At 47.0% G+C, this 18,715-nt stretch overlaps 3 protein-coding genes across 3 annotated transcripts; all 3 read left to right on the top strand.

Moving 5' to 3' along the window:
* The first annotated feature begins 320 nt into the window (after nucleotides 1-320).
* Nucleotides 321-7,595, top strand: LOC141508542 (alpha-tectorin-like). Its single transcript, XM_074217259.1, has 5 exons — nucleotides 321-461; nucleotides 1,279-1,871; nucleotides 4,515-5,079; nucleotides 6,748-7,346; nucleotides 7,557-7,595. The coding sequence occupies exons 1-5, from the start codon at nucleotides 362-364 to the stop codon at nucleotides 7,593-7,595; spliced, it is 1,896 nt and encodes a 631-aa protein (XP_074073360.1). The 5' UTR covers nucleotides 321-361.
* A 1,111-nt stretch (nucleotides 7,596-8,706) lies between these two features.
* LOC141491752 (alpha-tectorin-like) lies at nucleotides 8,707-11,378 on the top strand. The gene is made up of 3 exons (XM_074192598.1): nucleotides 8,707-9,171; nucleotides 10,073-10,252; nucleotides 10,921-11,378. Exons 1-3 carry the CDS (start codon nucleotides 8,766-8,768, stop codon nucleotides 10,932-10,934), a joined length of 600 nt encoding a protein of 199 aa, XP_074048699.1. The 5' UTR covers nucleotides 8,707-8,765; the 3' UTR covers nucleotides 10,935-11,378.
* Nucleotides 11,379-13,852: 2,474 nt separating this feature from the next.
* Nucleotides 13,853-17,423, top strand: FXYD3 (FXYD domain containing ion transport regulator 3). Its single transcript, XM_074218935.1, has 5 exons — nucleotides 13,853-13,930; nucleotides 15,754-15,816; nucleotides 16,509-16,541; nucleotides 16,787-16,810; nucleotides 17,341-17,423. The coding sequence occupies exons 2-5, from the start codon at nucleotides 15,777-15,779 to the stop codon at nucleotides 17,421-17,423; spliced, it is 180 nt and encodes a 59-aa protein (XP_074075036.1). The 5' UTR covers nucleotides 13,853-13,930; nucleotides 15,754-15,776.
* The last annotated feature ends 1,292 nt before the right edge of the window (nucleotides 17,424-18,715 follow it).

Here is an 18,715-nt window from a genome sequence, read left to right as displayed (position 1 = left end):
GGGGAGGGCTTTCCAGTGATAAAAGTGGTATTTCACTATGCAGAGGAGGGCACTCCAAGGGTAGAAATAGTATTTTGCTATGTAGAGGAGGGCACTCCAGGGGTGAGTCAAAGTGGCTGAAGCATTTGCGGGGGAGCACTGGAAGAAGCTCAGTTTAGTTGGCGCTGAGGCTAAAACCCTTCTCCTGATCTGCAGCTGCCGGAAAGACTTCTTTGGATCAGGGGCCTGTCTTCATGAGCACAGAGTGAAACAACACTGTGCTGTCCTCTCAAACCGTTCAGGACCCTTTGCAGAGTGCCACTGGCATGAGAAGCCTGAACCCTATGTCCAGTCCTGTAGCTATGACCTATGCCAGTATGGAATGGGCAATGAAATGTTGTGTGCTGCTCTGGAAGCCTATGCTGAGCTCTGTGCCTTTCGTGGGGTGAGACTGTCTGACTGGAGAGCAGACCTAGGATGCAGTAAGGAAACACTCCCTCCCCATCCCCCTAAACTGTGTGACCCTGGGCAAGTCACATGACTCTGTCTGCCTCAATTTACCCATCTGTAAAATGAGCTGGAAAAGGAAATATCAGATCACTGACTGTGTGATCCTGGGTAAGTCACATCATTCTGCCTCAGTTTCCCCTTCTATAAAATAAGTTGGAGAGTAGACTAAAAACTTTTGCCCCAGCCTCTCCATTTCCCATAATTTAAACCCTGGCTCTACTCCTCGTACCATCACTAACTGAGGTTCTTTTCCTTTCCTGTCTCCCACTCCAAGTCACTTAACCTCTTAAGGTCACTCAAATCTCTAATTTGTTTAGTCAATTAGTCATGTCCAACTCTCCATGACCCCATTTGGAATTTTCTTGGCAGAGATACTGGAGAGGTTTGTCATTTCCTTTTCTAAGCTCATTTTATAGTTGAGGAAAATGAGCCAAATAAGGTGAAGTGACTTGCCCAGGGTCACACAGCTAGGATCTCTAAAGCCAGATTTGGCCCTCCATCTACCTAGCTGCTCTAACGTTTTATGATATTGCTTTCAAACCCAAGCCCCAACCTCACTGCTAGCACACCAACTGCCAGTTCCCAAGAGGAGCTGTCATTGGATCCCTAATCCCAGTCCATCTTCCTCCCCTTATATCTCTGTTCTGAACCTTTACCCTATAGCTGGTTTATAAGATGAACATGTTATTCCTGCTCCTTTCTTGGGATGGAAAAATCAGGAGGGAAAGGTAAATGGGAAGCTCTATCCCACACCTCAGGTTTTCTTTGTCTTTCTTCTCTCCCCACTAGATGTTACTTGCCCACCCAATAGCTATTATGACTTCTGTGGTAACCCTTGCGAATTGACTTGTGCCAACCTCAACAGTAACATCACCTGTAGCCATTCATGCATCTCAGGCTGTTTTTGCCAGAAGGGATATGCCCTAGAGAATGGAACCTGCATCTCCCAGGATCACTGTGGCTGTGTCCTGAATGGCCAATACCACCCCTTCGGGGCTGAAGTATTCCTCACAGATACATGCAGCCAGAAGTGCAAGTGTTTGGGTCCAAGCCGGGCCATGGAGTGCCAACCCCATGCCTGTGGGTCCAGAGAGGTGTGCCGGCTACATGGAGGGGTGCGGGGCTGCTACCCAATCAAGTATGGGACTATGTGGCTCTATGGGGACCCCCACCTCCATACCTTTGATGGCGCCACCTTCAGCTTCCGGGGAGCCTGCCGTGTTGCCCTGGTCCAAACTTGTGACACCCATCTCACCCCCTTTGTCATCTGGCTAAAGGCTGAGCATCAGATCTCCACTGGAGCCTCATGGGCCAAGCAGGTAGATGTGGATATAGATGGAGAGAGGTTCTCCCTCCTGGCCGGGCAACACAAGACCATTCAGGTAGGAACCTTCCCAAGTCCTCAGCATGAGGAGAACAGTCTCTTTTCTTTCTTTTTGGAGGCAAATGGGATTAAGTGACTTGCCCAGGGTCTCACAGTTTAGTAAGTATCTAAGGCTGAATTTGAACTCAGAACCTCCTGACTCTAGGGCTTTAGACATCTAATATCAGATCCAGAAATTAGGAATAAGGAAGGAGGGGCAGATAGATGGTGTCAGGATGACCTGAGTTTAAATCCAGCCACAGATACTTACTAGCTGTGTGATCTTGGGCAAATCACTTAACCCCAATTGCCTCCCTTCTCCCCATAAATAAATAAAACAGGGAACAGGGAAGGAGAATAGCTTGGGGGGGGGCACTCACCAGCCCCAAATAATCAATCCACATATGCAATTTTACTCTATACTATTATCAACAACTGTTGATCTAGTGTTTTAGAGTTTACAGAACACTTTCTCCAAAACAATGCTGTAGGGAGGCTAGGTGGCTCAGTGGATAGAGCACCAGCCCTAGAGTTAGGAGTACCTGAGTTCAAATCCGACCTCAGACACTTAAAAATTACCTAGCTGTGTGGCCTTGGGCAAGCCACTTAACTCCATTGCTTTGCAAAAACTAAACAAAACAAAACAATGCTGCAGGGACAGATGACTCATTTTACAGATGGACAAACTAATAAGGCTTAGAGAGACACAATTCTTTGCCTAGAGTCAGGACTGTTCTCAGATAACTAGAAAGGAAAGGGAAATGAAAAGGAATTACTGGCCTGAAAGTGGCAGGGTCTGGGAAGCTGAACCCATAGGTAGGTGAGAAGGAGAGAGACAGGGATCCATATATATATATACACATATAAATTTATATATATATATATAAAACCTGTTCTGGGGGAGCTAGGTGGCACAGTAGGTAGAATATTGGCCCTGGAGTCAGAAGGACCTGGGTTCAAATCTAGCCGCAGACATTTACTAGCTGTGTGACCTTGAGTGAGTCACTTAGCCATGATAGCCTCGCATCTTAGGGCCATCTCCAGTCATCCTGCTACCTGACCATTGTCTGGAGGAGGAAGTGAGACTGATGACTTAGCACAGCCCCCCCCCCCACTCAAATCCGATTCATGTGTTCATCATGGCATCCTTCCTCCCTAATGTCGTGGTCTTCTTCAAGAATGAAGGACAAACCTCAACCTCTCTCAAATTGTTTACCATCTCAGGGAGGGGAGAGAGAATTTGCAACCCCAAAATTTTAAAAATGAATATTAAAAATAATTTTTACATATAATTTGGGGAAAAGAATAAAAGATCATTCAGGAGATACTCAAAGTTAGCCAAGAAGTATCACTGGAACAGAGACAGTGGGGGAGAGGAGGGAATATGGCAAAAGGAGAGGAGCCACCCTTACTTTTTCTGGGGCAAAAGGACCACCAGGCAGCAATGGCTTGAGCTCTTGGATTTTTCCCTGAAGTAAGACCATCTGGGTCTTTTAAGATGTCACCTGGGACTTCAGGCCCCATTTCCTTCAGTAAGTTTCACTGGGATTCTATGACCTTGGGCCCCAGGTCTATCATCTTTCATTAAATCCTAAAGCATCTCTGCATCTGCCCTTGTGCCTGAGTCCCAATTACTTTCATCTGCCACTGATTGTAACCAGACCCCTGATTTGACATTTATTCTCTCTTTTCCTTCTTCTGCTTCTCCACTCACTCCTGATTTTGACTTTCATTTCTAAGACTTATTTACAAAGGAAATGAGGACAAACAGTTTTAGAAATAATACACAAAGCCACTAGATAAATGTTTTTGACCAAGTGGCTTCTTGTTATTGAGTCTGACTCTTCATGGCCCCATTTGAGGTTTTCTTGACAGAAATAATGGAATAGTTTGTCATTTACTTTTCCAGATCCTTTTACAAATGAGGAAACAGATTAACAGAATAAAGTGACTTGTCATACAACCAGTGATTTGAAATTTTCTTCTCCAACTTATTTTATAGAAGGGGAAACTGAGCAGAGTGATGTGACTTACCCAGGTTGACACAGTCAGTGATCTAATATTTCTGTCTCCAGCTCATTTTACAGATGGGGAAATTGAGATAAACAGAATTATGTGACTTGCCCAGGGTCACACACTTAGTGATTTGACATTTCCTTCTCCAGCTTATTTTGCAGGTGTGGAAACTGAGGCAAACAGAAGGCCAATATTTGCCCAGGATCACACAGCTTGTGTCTGAGGCCAGATCTGAACTCAGGAAGATGAGTCTTCCTGATTCCAAATCCAGTGCTCTATCTACTGGTCCATCTCACTGTCCATTCCTTATAGATATCACTGCCCATAAGGGAAGAAAATATCACCTGTAGCATGACCCAAAGGTTGGATGTGCAATCATGGAGATACTGGAAGAGGGCAAAGGAAGACAAGAAAGAAAGGGGAAAATTACCCCAGAGGGGCAGAGAAGCTAGGCAGGGGCAGGACCTGAAAGAAGGATGAGTGTCTATCAGCTCTCCCAGAAACAGCCTCTATCCTGGAGGGAGTCCCTTTTTCTACTATCCCCAACACTACTAGCTGCTTCAGATCTAGAAAGTTGAAGGAAGAAGATAATTAGGAAGTTTAACCTGAACTGGGGCTGTGGCTCCCACCAATGTCTTCCTTCCAGGTGAATGGATCCCAGATGAATCTGCCTCTGGTGCTAGCTGGTGGCAAATTCCATGCCTATTCCAGTGCCTCCGGGACCGTGCTGCAGTTTCATTTTGGCCTCTCTGTTTCTTTTGATGAGTCTCGTGCTTTGTGGGTATCAGTACCTGAGACTTATGCAGGTTCCTTGTGTGGGTTGGGGGGGGATTTCAATGGGAATCCCAAGGATGACTTCCGGAGCCCTCGTGGGATATTGGTCCTCGACCCTGAGGTATTTGCCAATAGCTGGAGGGAGCCAGGATTCCCTAATCATTGCTCAGTAGCAGGGTTGGCTTCAAAGTGCCCACCAGAGAAAGAAGCCCAATACCAATCACAGGCTTCCTGTGGTCTGCTCAAAGACCAGGATGGGCCATTCTCAGCTTGCCATGAGATGACTGAGGCCTACATCCACATGGAGAACTGTGTCCGTGACGTCTGTGCCAGTGAGGGTTCCCTAGAGACACTGTGTGAGGTGCTGGGGAGCTATGCCCGACAGTGCCAACGCCTTGGACTCTCTGTCCAGCCCTGGAGACATCAAGTGGGGTGTGGTGAGTAGCCATTTCCAAATGAGATTCTTGGTTCTTTAGCTAGATCAAAAATGCCTCTAGAACGCCTTCAGAAATTCTATTACAGCCCAGGCTTCCGGAAGGGAGGGATCACATTTCTCTCATCAGATCAAGGGAAGAGGCTTTTGTTCTTCTATTAGAACCATTTTCCTGGGGGTAGGATCTAGCTCTCTCATCAAATCAAGAGTTGCTTGGCCTTCTTTTTTGTCCTCTCCAGGACTTGAAAAGATATTTTATTGATTTTTTATTTTTTCAAAATTATTTATTTTCCAACTTTATGCAAAGATAGTTTTCAACAATCATTTTTTGGGTAAGATTTTGAATTTCACCTTTTTCTCTTTCCCTCCCTCCCCTCTCCATCCCCCTGACAGAAAGCAATCTAAAATAGTTATATGTATATATATATATATATATATATATAAAAATTATGTAAAATATATATCCATATTAATCATATTGTGAAAGAAGAATCAAAAAGAAAAGAGGAAAATATTAGAGAGAAAAACCATAATTTACACGACAACTTTTAAAAATTGAAAATAGTAAGCTTGGATCTGCACTTAAACTCCATAGTTCCTTCTCTGGCCAGGGGAGATATTTTCCATCATAAATCTTTTAGAATTGTCTTTGATTATTGTATTCCTGAGAAGAGCAAGTCCATCATAGCTGATCATCACTCATTGTTGCTACTGGGGATCTAATGTTCTGGTTCTGCTCACTTCACTCAGCTTCAGTTCAAGAAGGTATTTTGTACTCAGAGGGTCCCCATAAATGATGTCGACCTTTCTCAGTACAGGGGTGGAGATGATTCACAAAAATCTTCACTTGGTTACTCTTTCCATGTTTCCAGAACATCAACCATAGTCCTACTGTGTTGCCATATTAGACGTCTTCCATCTTCCCCAATTCTAGGTCCATCTTCCTTTTTTTTTAAAAAAATTTTTTTAGGTTGTTTTTTTTTTTCAAGGGTATGGGCTTAAGTGACTTGCCCAAGGTGACACAGCTAGGTAATTATTAAGTGTTTGAGGCTAGATTTGAACTCAGGACTTCTTGACTGCAGGGCCAATGCTCTATTCACTGAGCCACCTAGCTGCCTGTTCCATCTTACTTCCTAATGGTACCCTGTCTTCCCCCAATTCTAGTTCCATCTTACTTCCTAAAGGTGCCCTATCCTCCCCTGATCCTAGGTCCATCTTACTTCCTAAAGGTCCCCTATCCTCCCCTGATCCTAGGTCCATCTTACTTCTTAATGGTCTCCTATCCTCCCCTGATCCTAGGTCCATCTTACTTCCTAAAGGTCCCCTATCCTCCCCTGATCCTAGATCCATCTTACTTCTTAATGGTCTCCTATCCTCCCCTGATCCTAGATCCATCTTACTTCCTAAAGGTCCTATATCCTCCCCTGATCCTAGGTCCATCTTACTTCCTAAAGGTCCCCTATCCTCCCCTGATCCTAGGTCCATCTTACTTCCTAAAGGTCCCCTATTCTCCCCTGATCCTAGGTCCATCTTACTTCCTAAAGGTCCCCTATCTTCAACTTGAGTCTTCCCCGCTGCTGATACGTCTCTCTTCTGTCTTCCCTGCTGGAAAGTAGCTCCCACAAAATCCTGCTTTATTTCCTTCAAACCTACCCCTTGATCTGTCTTTCAGAAATGACCTGTCCTACCCACAGTCACTATGAGCTCTGTGGATCCTCTTGCCCCAACTCTTGTGCTGAGCCCAATCTGAATGCCAGCTGTCAAACATCATGCCAAGAGGGCTGCCAGTGTGACCAGGGCTTTGTGATGAGTGGTACTGACTGTGTCCCCCCAGCTCAGTGTGGCTGCACTTTGGAGGGTAGATACTACCTGGCTGGGGAGACCTTCTGGGAAGGAGAGGACTGCCAGCGTTTCTGCCACTGTGATGTCTCCACCCATGAGGTGCACTGTTTCAGCTCCTCTTGTGGACCTGGGGAGAGGTGTGGCACCCTGAAGGGCATCTTTGGATGCCACCCACTTGTCTCCAGCACCTGCCAGGCACTAGAGCAATTCCAGTACATGACCTTTGATCAGAGGATCTCTGACTTCCTGGCCACCAGCAAATACATCTTCTCTGAGCTATGTGGTTCCTTGGAGTCCTTGCCCTTCTTCAATGTGCAAGTTAGTAAGGAGAACACACTAAGCACCTCCAAATCTCTGATCTCGGAGATATTTATCCTGATCAATGGGACCCAGATCTGTCTTCAGAGAGAAAATCCAGGACTTGTCCAGGTAAGTTCTTTTCAGCAAGAAACCCCTTTTTCCCAAATGGTCCTGAGCAGCATTCACTGATTGGACTCCCCCATGCCTCATTTATATATGGGCTCAGGGGCTAGAGACTCTTACCAGACTGCTTACCATCCTAGTCTCTCCTTCATGGGGGAGGAATACTGCCCAAACCAGGGTGAGTGAGCTCAGCTGAGCTGGGCTCTCTGCCTCTAGCTCTTCCATAGAAGACATCTCTTTAGTCTGGAGCCCTGAATGCCCAGCAGAGACATAGTACTGGGACTTGCGAAACATAGATGTTGGGAACTGTTGTGTATGGGAACATTGTAAATTATCTTCACCTGGTGTCTTTGAACATCAGAGCCTTGTTCTACTAAGCGCCACAGGAATGGGAGTGGATTAGAGACTGGAAAGGTATTTAGGCACTTTTATTCTAAATAAACAGAGCACTAGGAGCACTTGGAGATCTTGATGGAGTACTTGACTCCTTTGTAATCCTTGTCTCCACCCCTGAGCTAGTCCAGAAGTGGGACTCAACATAAGAGTTCAGGAAAGGGACTCAATATAAAAGTCCGGAAAAAGGACTCTACACACATAGAGACACATTCCTATGTGTGTGTGTGAACATACATGTATTCAGAACATATGAACACATGGACATGCATGTATAGATAGAGTGTTGATATGGGAGTATATGCATATAAACAAACCCATGCACACATGCATGTGCTTTGATTATTTACTTTGTTAATACACATGTGTGGAGATGTGGATGCACATGTATGATATGAATACAGGTATGTATCAGTATATGGATGTGCATATAGCATAATTATATACACATAGTTGTGTGGCTTTATGTGTGTGACTATATACACATTTGTGTGAATACAGACATATTTATGTGTGACCACATATACACATGCATGTGAATACATGTGGATATTGTGAATACATGTGTGTATATGTGTATTGATATTCATACATGCACATGACTATAAACACATGTGTATTGTATATGTTTAATATCTATGTGAACTCTTTCTCTCTCCCCATGGATGGTTGACTGTTATTTCATTTTTTCTGGTCCGGTTCCCTTGACCATCAGCCATCCTTTCCTTGGATAATCGGGGACAGTTTGAATCCTATTCCCTGTGACTTGCCACTCCTCGCCCCCAGATTTCCCAATCCTCTCTTCCTACCCAGAAGGCACAAGGTGGTGGAGAAAGAAAATGTACTTATCAGGTTGTCCATTTTCCATTCTCTCAGGTTAATGGGGCTACATTCACCCTTCCACTGAACCTCAACATGGGTGACATTGTCCTATATCAGGATGGGTTCCACTTATCGCTGCAGACAGCCTTTGGGTTGGTGTTCACCTCTGACTTGGTCCACAGTCTCTTCCTTACCCTGCCCCCACATTTCATGGGCCACACCTGTGGGCTCTGTGGGAACTTCAACGGGGATCCTGGTGATGACTTCCCACCAGAAAGAGCATCTCCAGCGTGGGATCCTGTTGCTTCCTCTGCCTCTCAATGGAAGCCGGATGGTGACTGTAAAGACAATTGTGCCAATGGCTGCCCAGCGTGCATGGCACAGGAACAGCTTGTGCCAGCCAAGGCCCAATGCTGGATCCTCCAGGACCCCTGGGGGCCCTTTTCCTTCTGTCACATGGAAATTGACCCAGAGACCTTTGCCTCTGCCTGTGCCAATGATCTATGTCTCTCCGTGGGCAACAGCCATACCTTATGCCTAGCCATCAAGACTTATGCTGCTGCCTGTCAGCAAGCCAATGTCACCACCAGGACCTGGAGGAGCCCTTCCTTCTGTGGTGAGTGGGCAGATCCTGGCCCTACCATATCACAGCTTTGGGTAGACCCAACACAAGATGCAACACAAAGACAGAGATGATAGCCAGCGTTGAAGGACTGACATTGATTGTATAGTTCTAGACTACAGGGACTATGGACCAGGAAAGTTCAGAGCTAGATCAGGAAGAAATGGGCCAGGTAGATTGCTTCCCTCCCTCACCATCAAAATGATAACCAGGGCTGGAATTGATGCCAAGCTATATATAGCTGACGAAACCCCATTATACACATTGCTTAGTTCTTTAAGGAAGGAATTATTCTCCTCTTTTTCAGTGAAGATATTGTAGCTGAGAGTTGAAATGATTTGCCCACACAGCTAGGAAGATCTCTTCTGGTTGACTCTGAGGCCATCTCATTTTCCCCTCTTTCTATTTTTTTTTTTTAGTTTTTGCAAGGCAATGGGGTTAAAGTGACTTGCCCAAGGCCACACAGCTAGGTCATTATTAAATGTCTGAGGCCAGATTTGAACCCAGAGACTCCTGACTCCAGGGCCGGTGCTCTGTTCACTGCACTACCTAGCTGCCCCCCTTTCTATTAATGGAGCACTCTTTGTGTACGGATGTGTGGGCTTGGGCCAAGGCAAGATCCAAAGAATCCATAGCTCACCCCACTGTGAAGTGTCAGCAACAAATTGGTCCAGAACCCAGTAGTCTGAAGGAACAAAGAATAGAGAAGTTTACCAAAATCTATGGTCTTAGGGGAGTACTACTAGAGGAGTTTGTTACCACTGCCAGTCAAGAGTGTCAGGGAAGAAAGGGCACTGCCCTTCACCCTGGCTTCTCTTGGATTTTGGAGGGACATTCCCCTGTGCTCTCCAGGTACAACCCAGGAACCTCTTCATCTCCTCTCCTCTCTCCACAGTTCCCCAATGTCCCCCACACAGCCACTATGAGCTCTGTGCCTGCCCTCGCCACTGCTCCTGTCCTGCCTCTAAGCTGAAGTGTGGGCTCATGTGTGCTGAGGATTGTGTCTGCGATGATGGGCACCTGCCTCAGGGATCCAGCTGTCTCCCAGCCCCAGAGCCTGACAGTGCCCACCAAGGTCAGCATTGCCTTGTGAGTTTCCCCCCTCTACCCCATACGGTCTTGGAGAAAGGGCCAGTTCAGGGCTCCCACTTTGGGCCCCCCATCACCACAGATCATAGAACCGTAGGGATCTAATCCCAACTCCATTTTAGAGAGAAGACTGAGGCTGATTAGTTTAAGAGATTCAACCCAGATCACAAAGCTGATTCAGTAGCAGACCTGAGATTCCAATGTGGTTCTGGTGAGCTATGTTCTGCCCTATTGATCCCCGATCTCCAGGTGGTCTAGGGGAGCATCTATCCATCTCTCCCAGATAGCATCCTCAAAGGTCTTTATCATTTACCAAATAGAGTCTAGTGGCATCTCCTCACGCCACTGTAGAACGTGCCAGGGCAAACTTTTGTCTTCTCTTAGCTCTATCCCCCTGCTGAGAGGGAACCATTAGTCAGTGGAGGAGAAGCCACAAAGGACCATTAATTATTTCTGATGATCTTCCCACTAGCCATTATGAAGGTAGGCAGGGCAGGTGCTGCTGTTATCCTCATCTGACCGATGAGTTTCCTAATTCGTACAGCTGGTGAATAACAGAGAGCTAGGCCTTATTTTATCTTAGACTTCTTCATCGTGCCTCAATTGCACACTGTTTACTCCTCCTGTGACCACCCCCTTCCTTTCCTCCTACAGGATCTGAGCCCTGAGAATGCTTCAGAACTGCTGTGGAGACCATCTAGTAGCTTCATTTGCCTACAGAGGAACCACACTGGCCAGATCGGAACCTGGTCCATCCAGAGCTCAGAAAACAGGAAACCAATAGCGTCATCCAATTAGCAATGAATCCCCCCAAACCTGTCCTACAGTTTAAGCCAGTCACATGAAGTATCCTCCTGAGCCAGATAGCCGGTCCGCGGCCCAAAGATTAAGGAGCTGAGTCGTGGGATTGGCTAATAGGAGAAGAAAAGCAGCTTCAGGCTCTCTCACAAGCTGAGTATATCTTTGGCTGCTGTCATTTTTACTCCTCTCCAGAAGCATATTACTAAGACTCAGCATTTTTTCAAGGTGGGGGAGGAGAGAAGAAGGGAGAGCCAAGAGTCCAAGGACCACAGTCATCAATATATCATCTCTGTGTTTCTCTCAATCCTTTTCTTCCCCAGAAGTGAGCAGCATTCATTCACCCATTCATCTATTCAATAGATATCCCCCCACCCACCTCAGTCCTGTCTCTGTGCTGAAGGGGGAGGTGATACAAGGGTCTGACTCTGTTCCTGCTCAGGGGGAAGTTGTTGCCTATTTGGGGAAATAAAAATGTATGAAATGACTTCATCAATATAGATTTCAAGGGCGATGACCACAAGAGTTTTCAATAAAGGTCTGATGCTGGAAGAACTGACATAGGTTGTATCGTTCTGGTCTATAGTGTCTAGGGAAGTTCAGAGTCAGATCAGGGAGAAGTGGGGCAGGCCAGTATTCTCATGCACGATTGCATTCTTATTATTATGAGATTAGGAGACGGGGAACATGGAGATACCCTTGTTAGCCAAGAATGGGGACAAGGGACAGGGAGCCTTGGGTGGAGGCATGGAGCAGGGGGAAATGAGGCAGGAATCCAACATCCTTAGACATGGCTCTGTCCATAGTAGGTGCTACATAAATGGGATTCCATTTGAATTGCCCTGGTCTGGGAGGCAGGCCCTACCAGGGTGTCTAGCTAAGTCTGGTGGCACAATTCTGGGGCTTTCCCAGCAGAGGGCAATGCTGTGCCATGGTCAATCTAACGGGTCTCCTTGAAACTATTGGAAAAAGAAGACTGTCAGGAAACTTTCCAAGGGACTGTCCTAGGTAAAGAGAAGCTGCCAAGCTTAGGATCACCATCTGAATCTACTTCCAGTGCATCTTCTCACCCCACCAAGCCCCCATCTCTCCAGGTCAAGTCTGATGCATCCACCCTTCTCCAAGGATTGGGCACCCAAGATGCTTGCCACAGCCCATCAAGAGTCCAGAAGAGAGAGGCCGAATTCCCCTGCTGCAGGGGACAAGATGGGGTTCAAAGACACTGACCAGCTGCATTTGATTTAGAGAGACAAGAAATATCTTGGAGAAACCATATCTAGGCAGCAGATGGTTCTGAGGAATCTCTCTCTCTCTCTCTCTCTCTCTCTCTCTCTCTCTCTCTCTCTGTCTGTCTCTCTGTCTTTCACTTTCTCTGTCTCTCTCTGTCTCTGTCTTTATCTCTTTCACTCTCTCTGTCTCTCTATCTCCCCCCCCCCACTTCTTTCTCTCTCCTCTCCTCTGCTGGAAAGTAACAGGTCTGCCTCTCCCTTAATCATTTCTCCTAAGCATTATCATCCTCCACTCTACTCCAGAACTATTTCCTGCCCCCTCCCCACTGTCTCCAAAACCATTTTAACCTTCTAAGGGGTGCCAAAGCCTTCTCTCAACCTTGCCCTGATCATCAGCCCCCCCCCTTTTCCCTCATACTCATCCCTTGGCTTGCCTCTACTTTGCCTGTGGTCCTCTTGGCCCCACCCCAGGATGCAGAGTGGGGGCACCCAAGCTCCAGATGGTGACCAGGGCAGGAACAGAAGCATCTCCTTTGCCAGCCCCTGCCCCCTCCCTATGACCCCAATCCTTTGCCAGCTACTCAATAGCCCCTTGTTCCCAGTCCAGCCCCCAAACAAAGCTCTCTCTGTGGGGAAGGAGCAGCTTGGGGGGTGGTTACCCCAACTGGAAAGGCCAGAGCCATCCTGGGTTCCATATGGACCCCTGTCTGGAGGAATGTTGGGAGGAGGGGGAGTAGATGTTCTGGGCAGGGCGGAGAAATGAGAGAGGACTCCAGTGTCCAGTCGGTGGATCTGTCAGTGGTCAGGAAGCAGTGATTGCACACTTACTAAATACATCCTACTTCCTACTATCACCCCTGCCATAACCCTTAATCTACACCCCCCAGGCCACTCCCAGGTCCCAGGTATTCTGTCTTCTGCCAGCTTGCTCCACCTTCCTGTGGTTTATACTCTCCTTCCAGTACCCAAGGAGCCAGTCTCAGCAATTCAAAAATGTTTATTGGGGAAAGTGTGGGTGTGGGGAGAGGGCCTTGGCTTCTTTATTTCATCTGCTCGGATGCTGTTTGTTGGATGGGGTTACAGCCCCTGATCCAAAAGGGGCCAAGAAAGGCTCACCAGACTATTTTTTATATTTTCCCCACAAATTTCCCGACCTCCCCTCTTCCCTCAGCCCCGCCCCCCCTTCTGACCTAGTGATCTTAGCCACAGCCTGTCCTTCAAATAAGCTACAAAGTTCTTTCCCCAAGGGTCTGTTTATGAGGCTTCTTTATTGCTGACCTCACTGGGGAGTGGACAAAGAAGGTTAAAGTCCTCAGAAATGATCCCCACTATCCCCCTTGTTCTCTCCTCGTGTGTATAGACGGAAACTGACTTAATCCTTCCATTCTGTGGGGGCCTAGAGACTGAATGGGGTCAAAGTGGGCAGCTGGGGCTTTCTGAGAAGAGAAGCTGAGCTGCCCCTTTAAGAGCAAGGGTGGGGTGGGGGAGAACTCTGCTGGAGCCCCAGGGAGTCAGACCTGTTCCCTACCTGCCTGGATTTGCCCAGGGCGTGTCTGTTCTGTATAAAGAGGCTGGGTCAGGCCCAGCTGCATTAGTAGCGCAGCCTCCTACCTTCCCAGCTCTGTTCTGCCATCAAGGTGAGCATCAGAAGCCCCCCACTTCTCTACCTCTATTTATTAATCTTGTTCCCTCTGCTTTGGTTCTGCCTCATCCCAACTCAAAGTTTCCAACTTCAGATGCCTGTTATCATTCTTTCTATACCTCTCTCCCCGTGACCCACCTTCCTCCTCTTCTGCCTTCTTCTCAGGGCCTTCCCTCATCCCCCTGCTTTGGGAAGGGCTGCCTCTGTGCAGGCCATAGTTGACTGATTGGAATTGGAGAAGAGAAATTAGCCTGGGAATCCACTCCTACCCCAAAATATGGGCCTTTTGGAGAACTGGTAGCATTTCGGAATTTTAAAGTATTGGAGAAATAGAATGATGAAAAGAGTGGTGATCTGCAATAAAGCGGGGTGTTAGGCAATGAGATACAGTAGGAATAAAGAAGAGGACCCCAGATAAGCTAACACTGCCTGTCTCTAAATAATATGGGGAAGGCAACACATAATGGTGACTGTAATGGAGAAATTAGTTTGGGGGATACACATCCCCGTCTGCTGGAAGAACAAAGAAGGGGGTGGGATGATTAGAATGAAATGGCAATAATAAACCTACTTAATGGACAAAAACTAGTTCTAGGCACTGGGTGCAGTCTACAGTATCCTTCAGAGCTTAAGTCACAGACTAGGTTTGGGTACAGAAACCAGAATGGAATGTGGCAATAAAACGAATAAGGGCAAGGCAGTATATCAGTCACAAGGAAACCACAGCATTAACAAAAGTAATGGAGTGGATCCGTAACATGTAATAATAGGGAGACAGGGCAATAACCAATGATACTGGAGTAACACGAAATAACAGGGAAGTAAGGCAGGAATTTGCTTCACTTTATTCTAGGGGGTCACCAAAGTGATTGAGGAAGGTTAGCATGGCACTCTGGCTGTAATGTATGTAATGGAGGATGCTGTTCAGGGGCTATGACCTACCTCCAGGGAAAGAGGTAGCAGGGTACCTCGGGCAGTGACCACAATCTGATGATCATAGCCTAGGGAGATGGTGCTGATGAAGCATGGCAAAGGCTCTCAGAGGCAGGAACATTAGCTGTAACATGGAGATCCCAAGAGTCCGCAATAACTAGAATATTGCCTTTTTTGCCCAAAGGGTCAGTAATGACACCATTAGAAGAAGGAAAAGAGATGGAAGAAATACCACAGGCCAATACTAAACCCAGAAAGAGAGTCTAGGGAGATTTCCCTAAGGCAGCTAGATGTGCCCTGACTCATTGGAAGGAATAAGAGGCCCAGAGAGTAGAAATTTTAGATTTAGCATAGACTTCCCAAAATTCCTTTGAGGTGGAATGGCTTCTTCTTAGCTCTGGCAGCAACCTCAAGCCCCCAGGGCCCAGTTGTCCTCTCTGCTCTGCTGCCCACCCACCAGTCATATCCATGACTTCCTCTCTCTCCCCCCAAAACCGACAGACATGTCATGCCAGCCCCAGGCTCTGGGCCTCAGCCCAAAGAAGGCTCCAAGAAGTCTGTGGGAGACTGCCTAGGAAGGAGTGACCCCTTTCAAGTACCCCTACCCCAAACCTGGATCAGACCCCCTCCTTGCCTACCCCATCCACCACCACTCCAACAGGCAAAACATAACTCTCCTATTGCCCTGTTCAAGGGATCCAGTCAGCATCTGCCCTCCCCCAGCTCCCTTATCTGCCCCTTTCATTCTCCTGCTCTTATCTGTTCTTGCCCTTCTTATCACCTGCCCTGGGTTCAACAGACTTTTCTCCTTGCCTTGTACTGAAGGTGGGGGAGGGGAGGAGGGCTAAGGAGAGGCATGGGTGCCATTAAGTTTCCTCCCAACAGGGCCCAACCTACTGAACTTCAAGATGCAACAGGTAATAGCGGGCATTCTTCTAATGATGGCAGGTGAGTGCCAGTTTCAGAGGCTGAAACTCTTTTCCTTTCCCAGACTTGTCCCTCACTAGAGCCCAAAGACACCATCTGTGATCCTCCTAGCATTTCCCCTCCTCAAATTGGGGAGCCCTCCAGGAACAGTGTAGAGACAGCAGCCACTTTTCAATTAGGTGTGTTCTGAAGAAGAAAAAGCTAGGGTCTCTAGGAGACTCTGGTCTCTGAAAGGACCAAATAGGCAGCTGAAACACCTGCCCATCTTCACCCCGAAATCAGAAGCCAATTATAGTCAATATTCTTGAGAAAGAGCATCCAAGACACTAGAATTAATAGCAGCAAATGAATGAGGCTGGGAAATCCAAAGTCCTCAGAGTTGCTGAGGGAGGGGAGCTGAAGGGCTGGAAGGCAATTACATGGGTGTCCTATTTGACATGGTTAAGAATAACAATGAATAGTATCCCTTAAGTGGCTTTAGAAGAAGGATCAAGGTTGTTATTCACTGTTTGAGTGATCTTTCATTCTGAGGTATACCTCTGCTACCCTCTATATGATCTAATATAAGTTAGGCTGCTGTCCCCTATTGAAGGATACCCACTGAAATGGAAGGGTTAACCACTCTCAGATTGTCCTTAGAAACCAACACCCCAATCTCTCTCTCTCTCTTTCTGTCTGTCTTTCTGTCTGTTCTGTCTCATTCTCTCTCACAGCTCTGCCTGTCATGGAAGCCAATGACCCAGCTGGTGAGTTACCTCCAAGCTTCTTCTTTTTTGGGGTGGGTGGGTAATTGGGGTTAAAGGACTTGCCCAAGGTCTCACAACTAATAAGTATCTGAGGTTGGATTTGAACTCAAGTCCTCCTACTCTATTCATTGTGCCATCTAGCTGCCCCTAACCCCCAAGCTTCTTCCTCCCCTCCCAGTCTTCTTTGGGGATTACAGATACCCTTCCTCCTGACTCTGTTCTCACTCTTGTCTTTTTTCCTTCAGATAAGGACAGCCCTTTCTATTACGGTAAGAGCTTCCTTAATTTTGTCTACCCAGGGTCCTGGGGTGAAGGGGACAGAAGCTTCTTGGGACAGTGCAGTCTGGAAGAGAAGTGAAAGAGAGAATATAGCTCTGTGATTGGGGTGGGGTGGGGGAGTAACTGTCTGAAGGAACCAGAATGAACTCTGCCTTTAGGGAGCTTACAGTCCAGAAGAGACAAACCAGATGTAAATACTCACAAATGAACATGGTTTCAAATAGAAAGGCTGAATAAAGCCCCTTCTGAACTTTTTGGTTTTTTCCCCCAAGGCAATGGGGTTCTGACTTACCCAAGGTCACACAGCTAGGTAATTATTAAGTGTCTGAAGCTGGATTTGAACTCAGGTATTCCTGACTCCAGGGTGGGTACTCTATTACACTACCTAGCTGCCCCACCTTCTGAGCTTTTTACCCAGAGGTAGCTTCCCCAGGAAGATGCACCAGCCTTTGCAGAAGGGCAGGGAGGTTGCTGAATTTTCCAAGGGCAGAAGTCAATCCTCTAGGCCTCTCTCCCACAGACTGGCACAGCCTACGTGTGGGAGGTTTGATATGTGCTGGGATCCTGTGTGCCCTCGGCATCATCGTTCTCATGAGTGAGTAAAGAGGAGAGAGGATCTGGGAAGCCAAGGGGGCAGTGACCTTCTGCTGAGCAAAGTCCCTTCACCCTCTTCCACTCTTCTTGCTCACACAGGTGGCAAATGCAAATGCAAATTCAGCCAGAAGCACAAGTAAGATGGAGCCCTAATCCTTCTACCCGTTCTAGCCCCCCCCCCCAGAGTCTGTGGCCCCAGATTCACCCTCTTAAATGCCCTCTCCATGGAAACATTGACCATTAATAGTTTAAAGGGAGGTTCATCTTTTGTGGGGAAATGTTGATGACACAAGGGACCCCAAAACTCCTAATGTCCTAACCCTTTGCATTATTTAATAGGGATGCTGGCCTAGAAGCTTCTGCCCCTGATGTTAGAATGAGGATTCCTTCCAACTTTCAAAATCTGTGATTTAAATGGGGGGGGGGGTGACTGTCTGAAGGACCAGGAATGAACAGGGTGGGGCTGGATCTCTGTCTGATCTGCTTCCCTATCCCCACCTTCTTTTCCTTCTCTATAACCCTAGGGCAGGAGAAATTCCACCAGATAGGATATGTATTTCCAGTTTAGCAGGGTATATCTGGAGTGGGGAAAGGTTACATGTATATATGTAAAGGCAGAGAAGTAATAAGTTCATAAACGAGGTTTAATTTTTCTCTCCTCTCCTTCTCTCCCTTCTAGGCCTGGTCAGTAAATGCTGAATTGGCATCAGCCTCCCTGGACACTGCAAACCTCTTCTTTCCTCCCCAGGGAAAAGGAATTCCTTCTTTCCCTGACCTTGCCCATCCATCACCTACATCTTTTCCCTTCTGCCCACTGCTCTTCAGTCAATGCTGACCTCTTAGCTTGAGGGGAGGGGAGGGGAGCTGTCCCCAGGTAGAAGAAGGGTTTTTTTTTTTTACATTTATTTTTGAATTAAACCATTCTAGAACCTTTACCTTAAGATATCCTGGAACTGATTGGTGAGAGTCAGAACAAAGTGGATAGGGGTGGAAAGGGACAAAGTCGGGGCTGTAATCCAACCTTTTCTACTCAGGTTCATAAAACTCTTTCTTTCTTAAATTCCTTTGTTGGGAAGATGATTTTTGATTTCATGACAATCCCTCAAAAGAGTGGTGCCCCTGCTCCCGCACCATCAAGTTTAGAAAAAGCAGGGGTCCAACCTGGGCCTCGCCTGCCCCGATTCCACCAGTGTAGGCTTGCATCACATCCCAGACATCCTACAATAATCCAGGAAAGAAAGCTTAGCTAAGACCTGATTGTAACTTCCCCACAGGAGTTCAGGTCTAACTTCAAGCACCCC

This window comes from Macrotis lagotis, chromosome 1 (genome assembly GCF_037893015.1).
Source record: "Macrotis lagotis isolate mMagLag1 chromosome 1, bilby.v1.9.chrom.fasta, whole genome shotgun sequence".
Classification (NCBI taxonomy): Eukaryota; Metazoa; Chordata; class Mammalia; order Peramelemorphia; family Peramelidae; genus Macrotis; species Macrotis lagotis.
The sequence above is the reverse complement of the archived record's forward strand: the minus strand, read 5'-3'. Positions and strand labels throughout refer to the sequence as shown.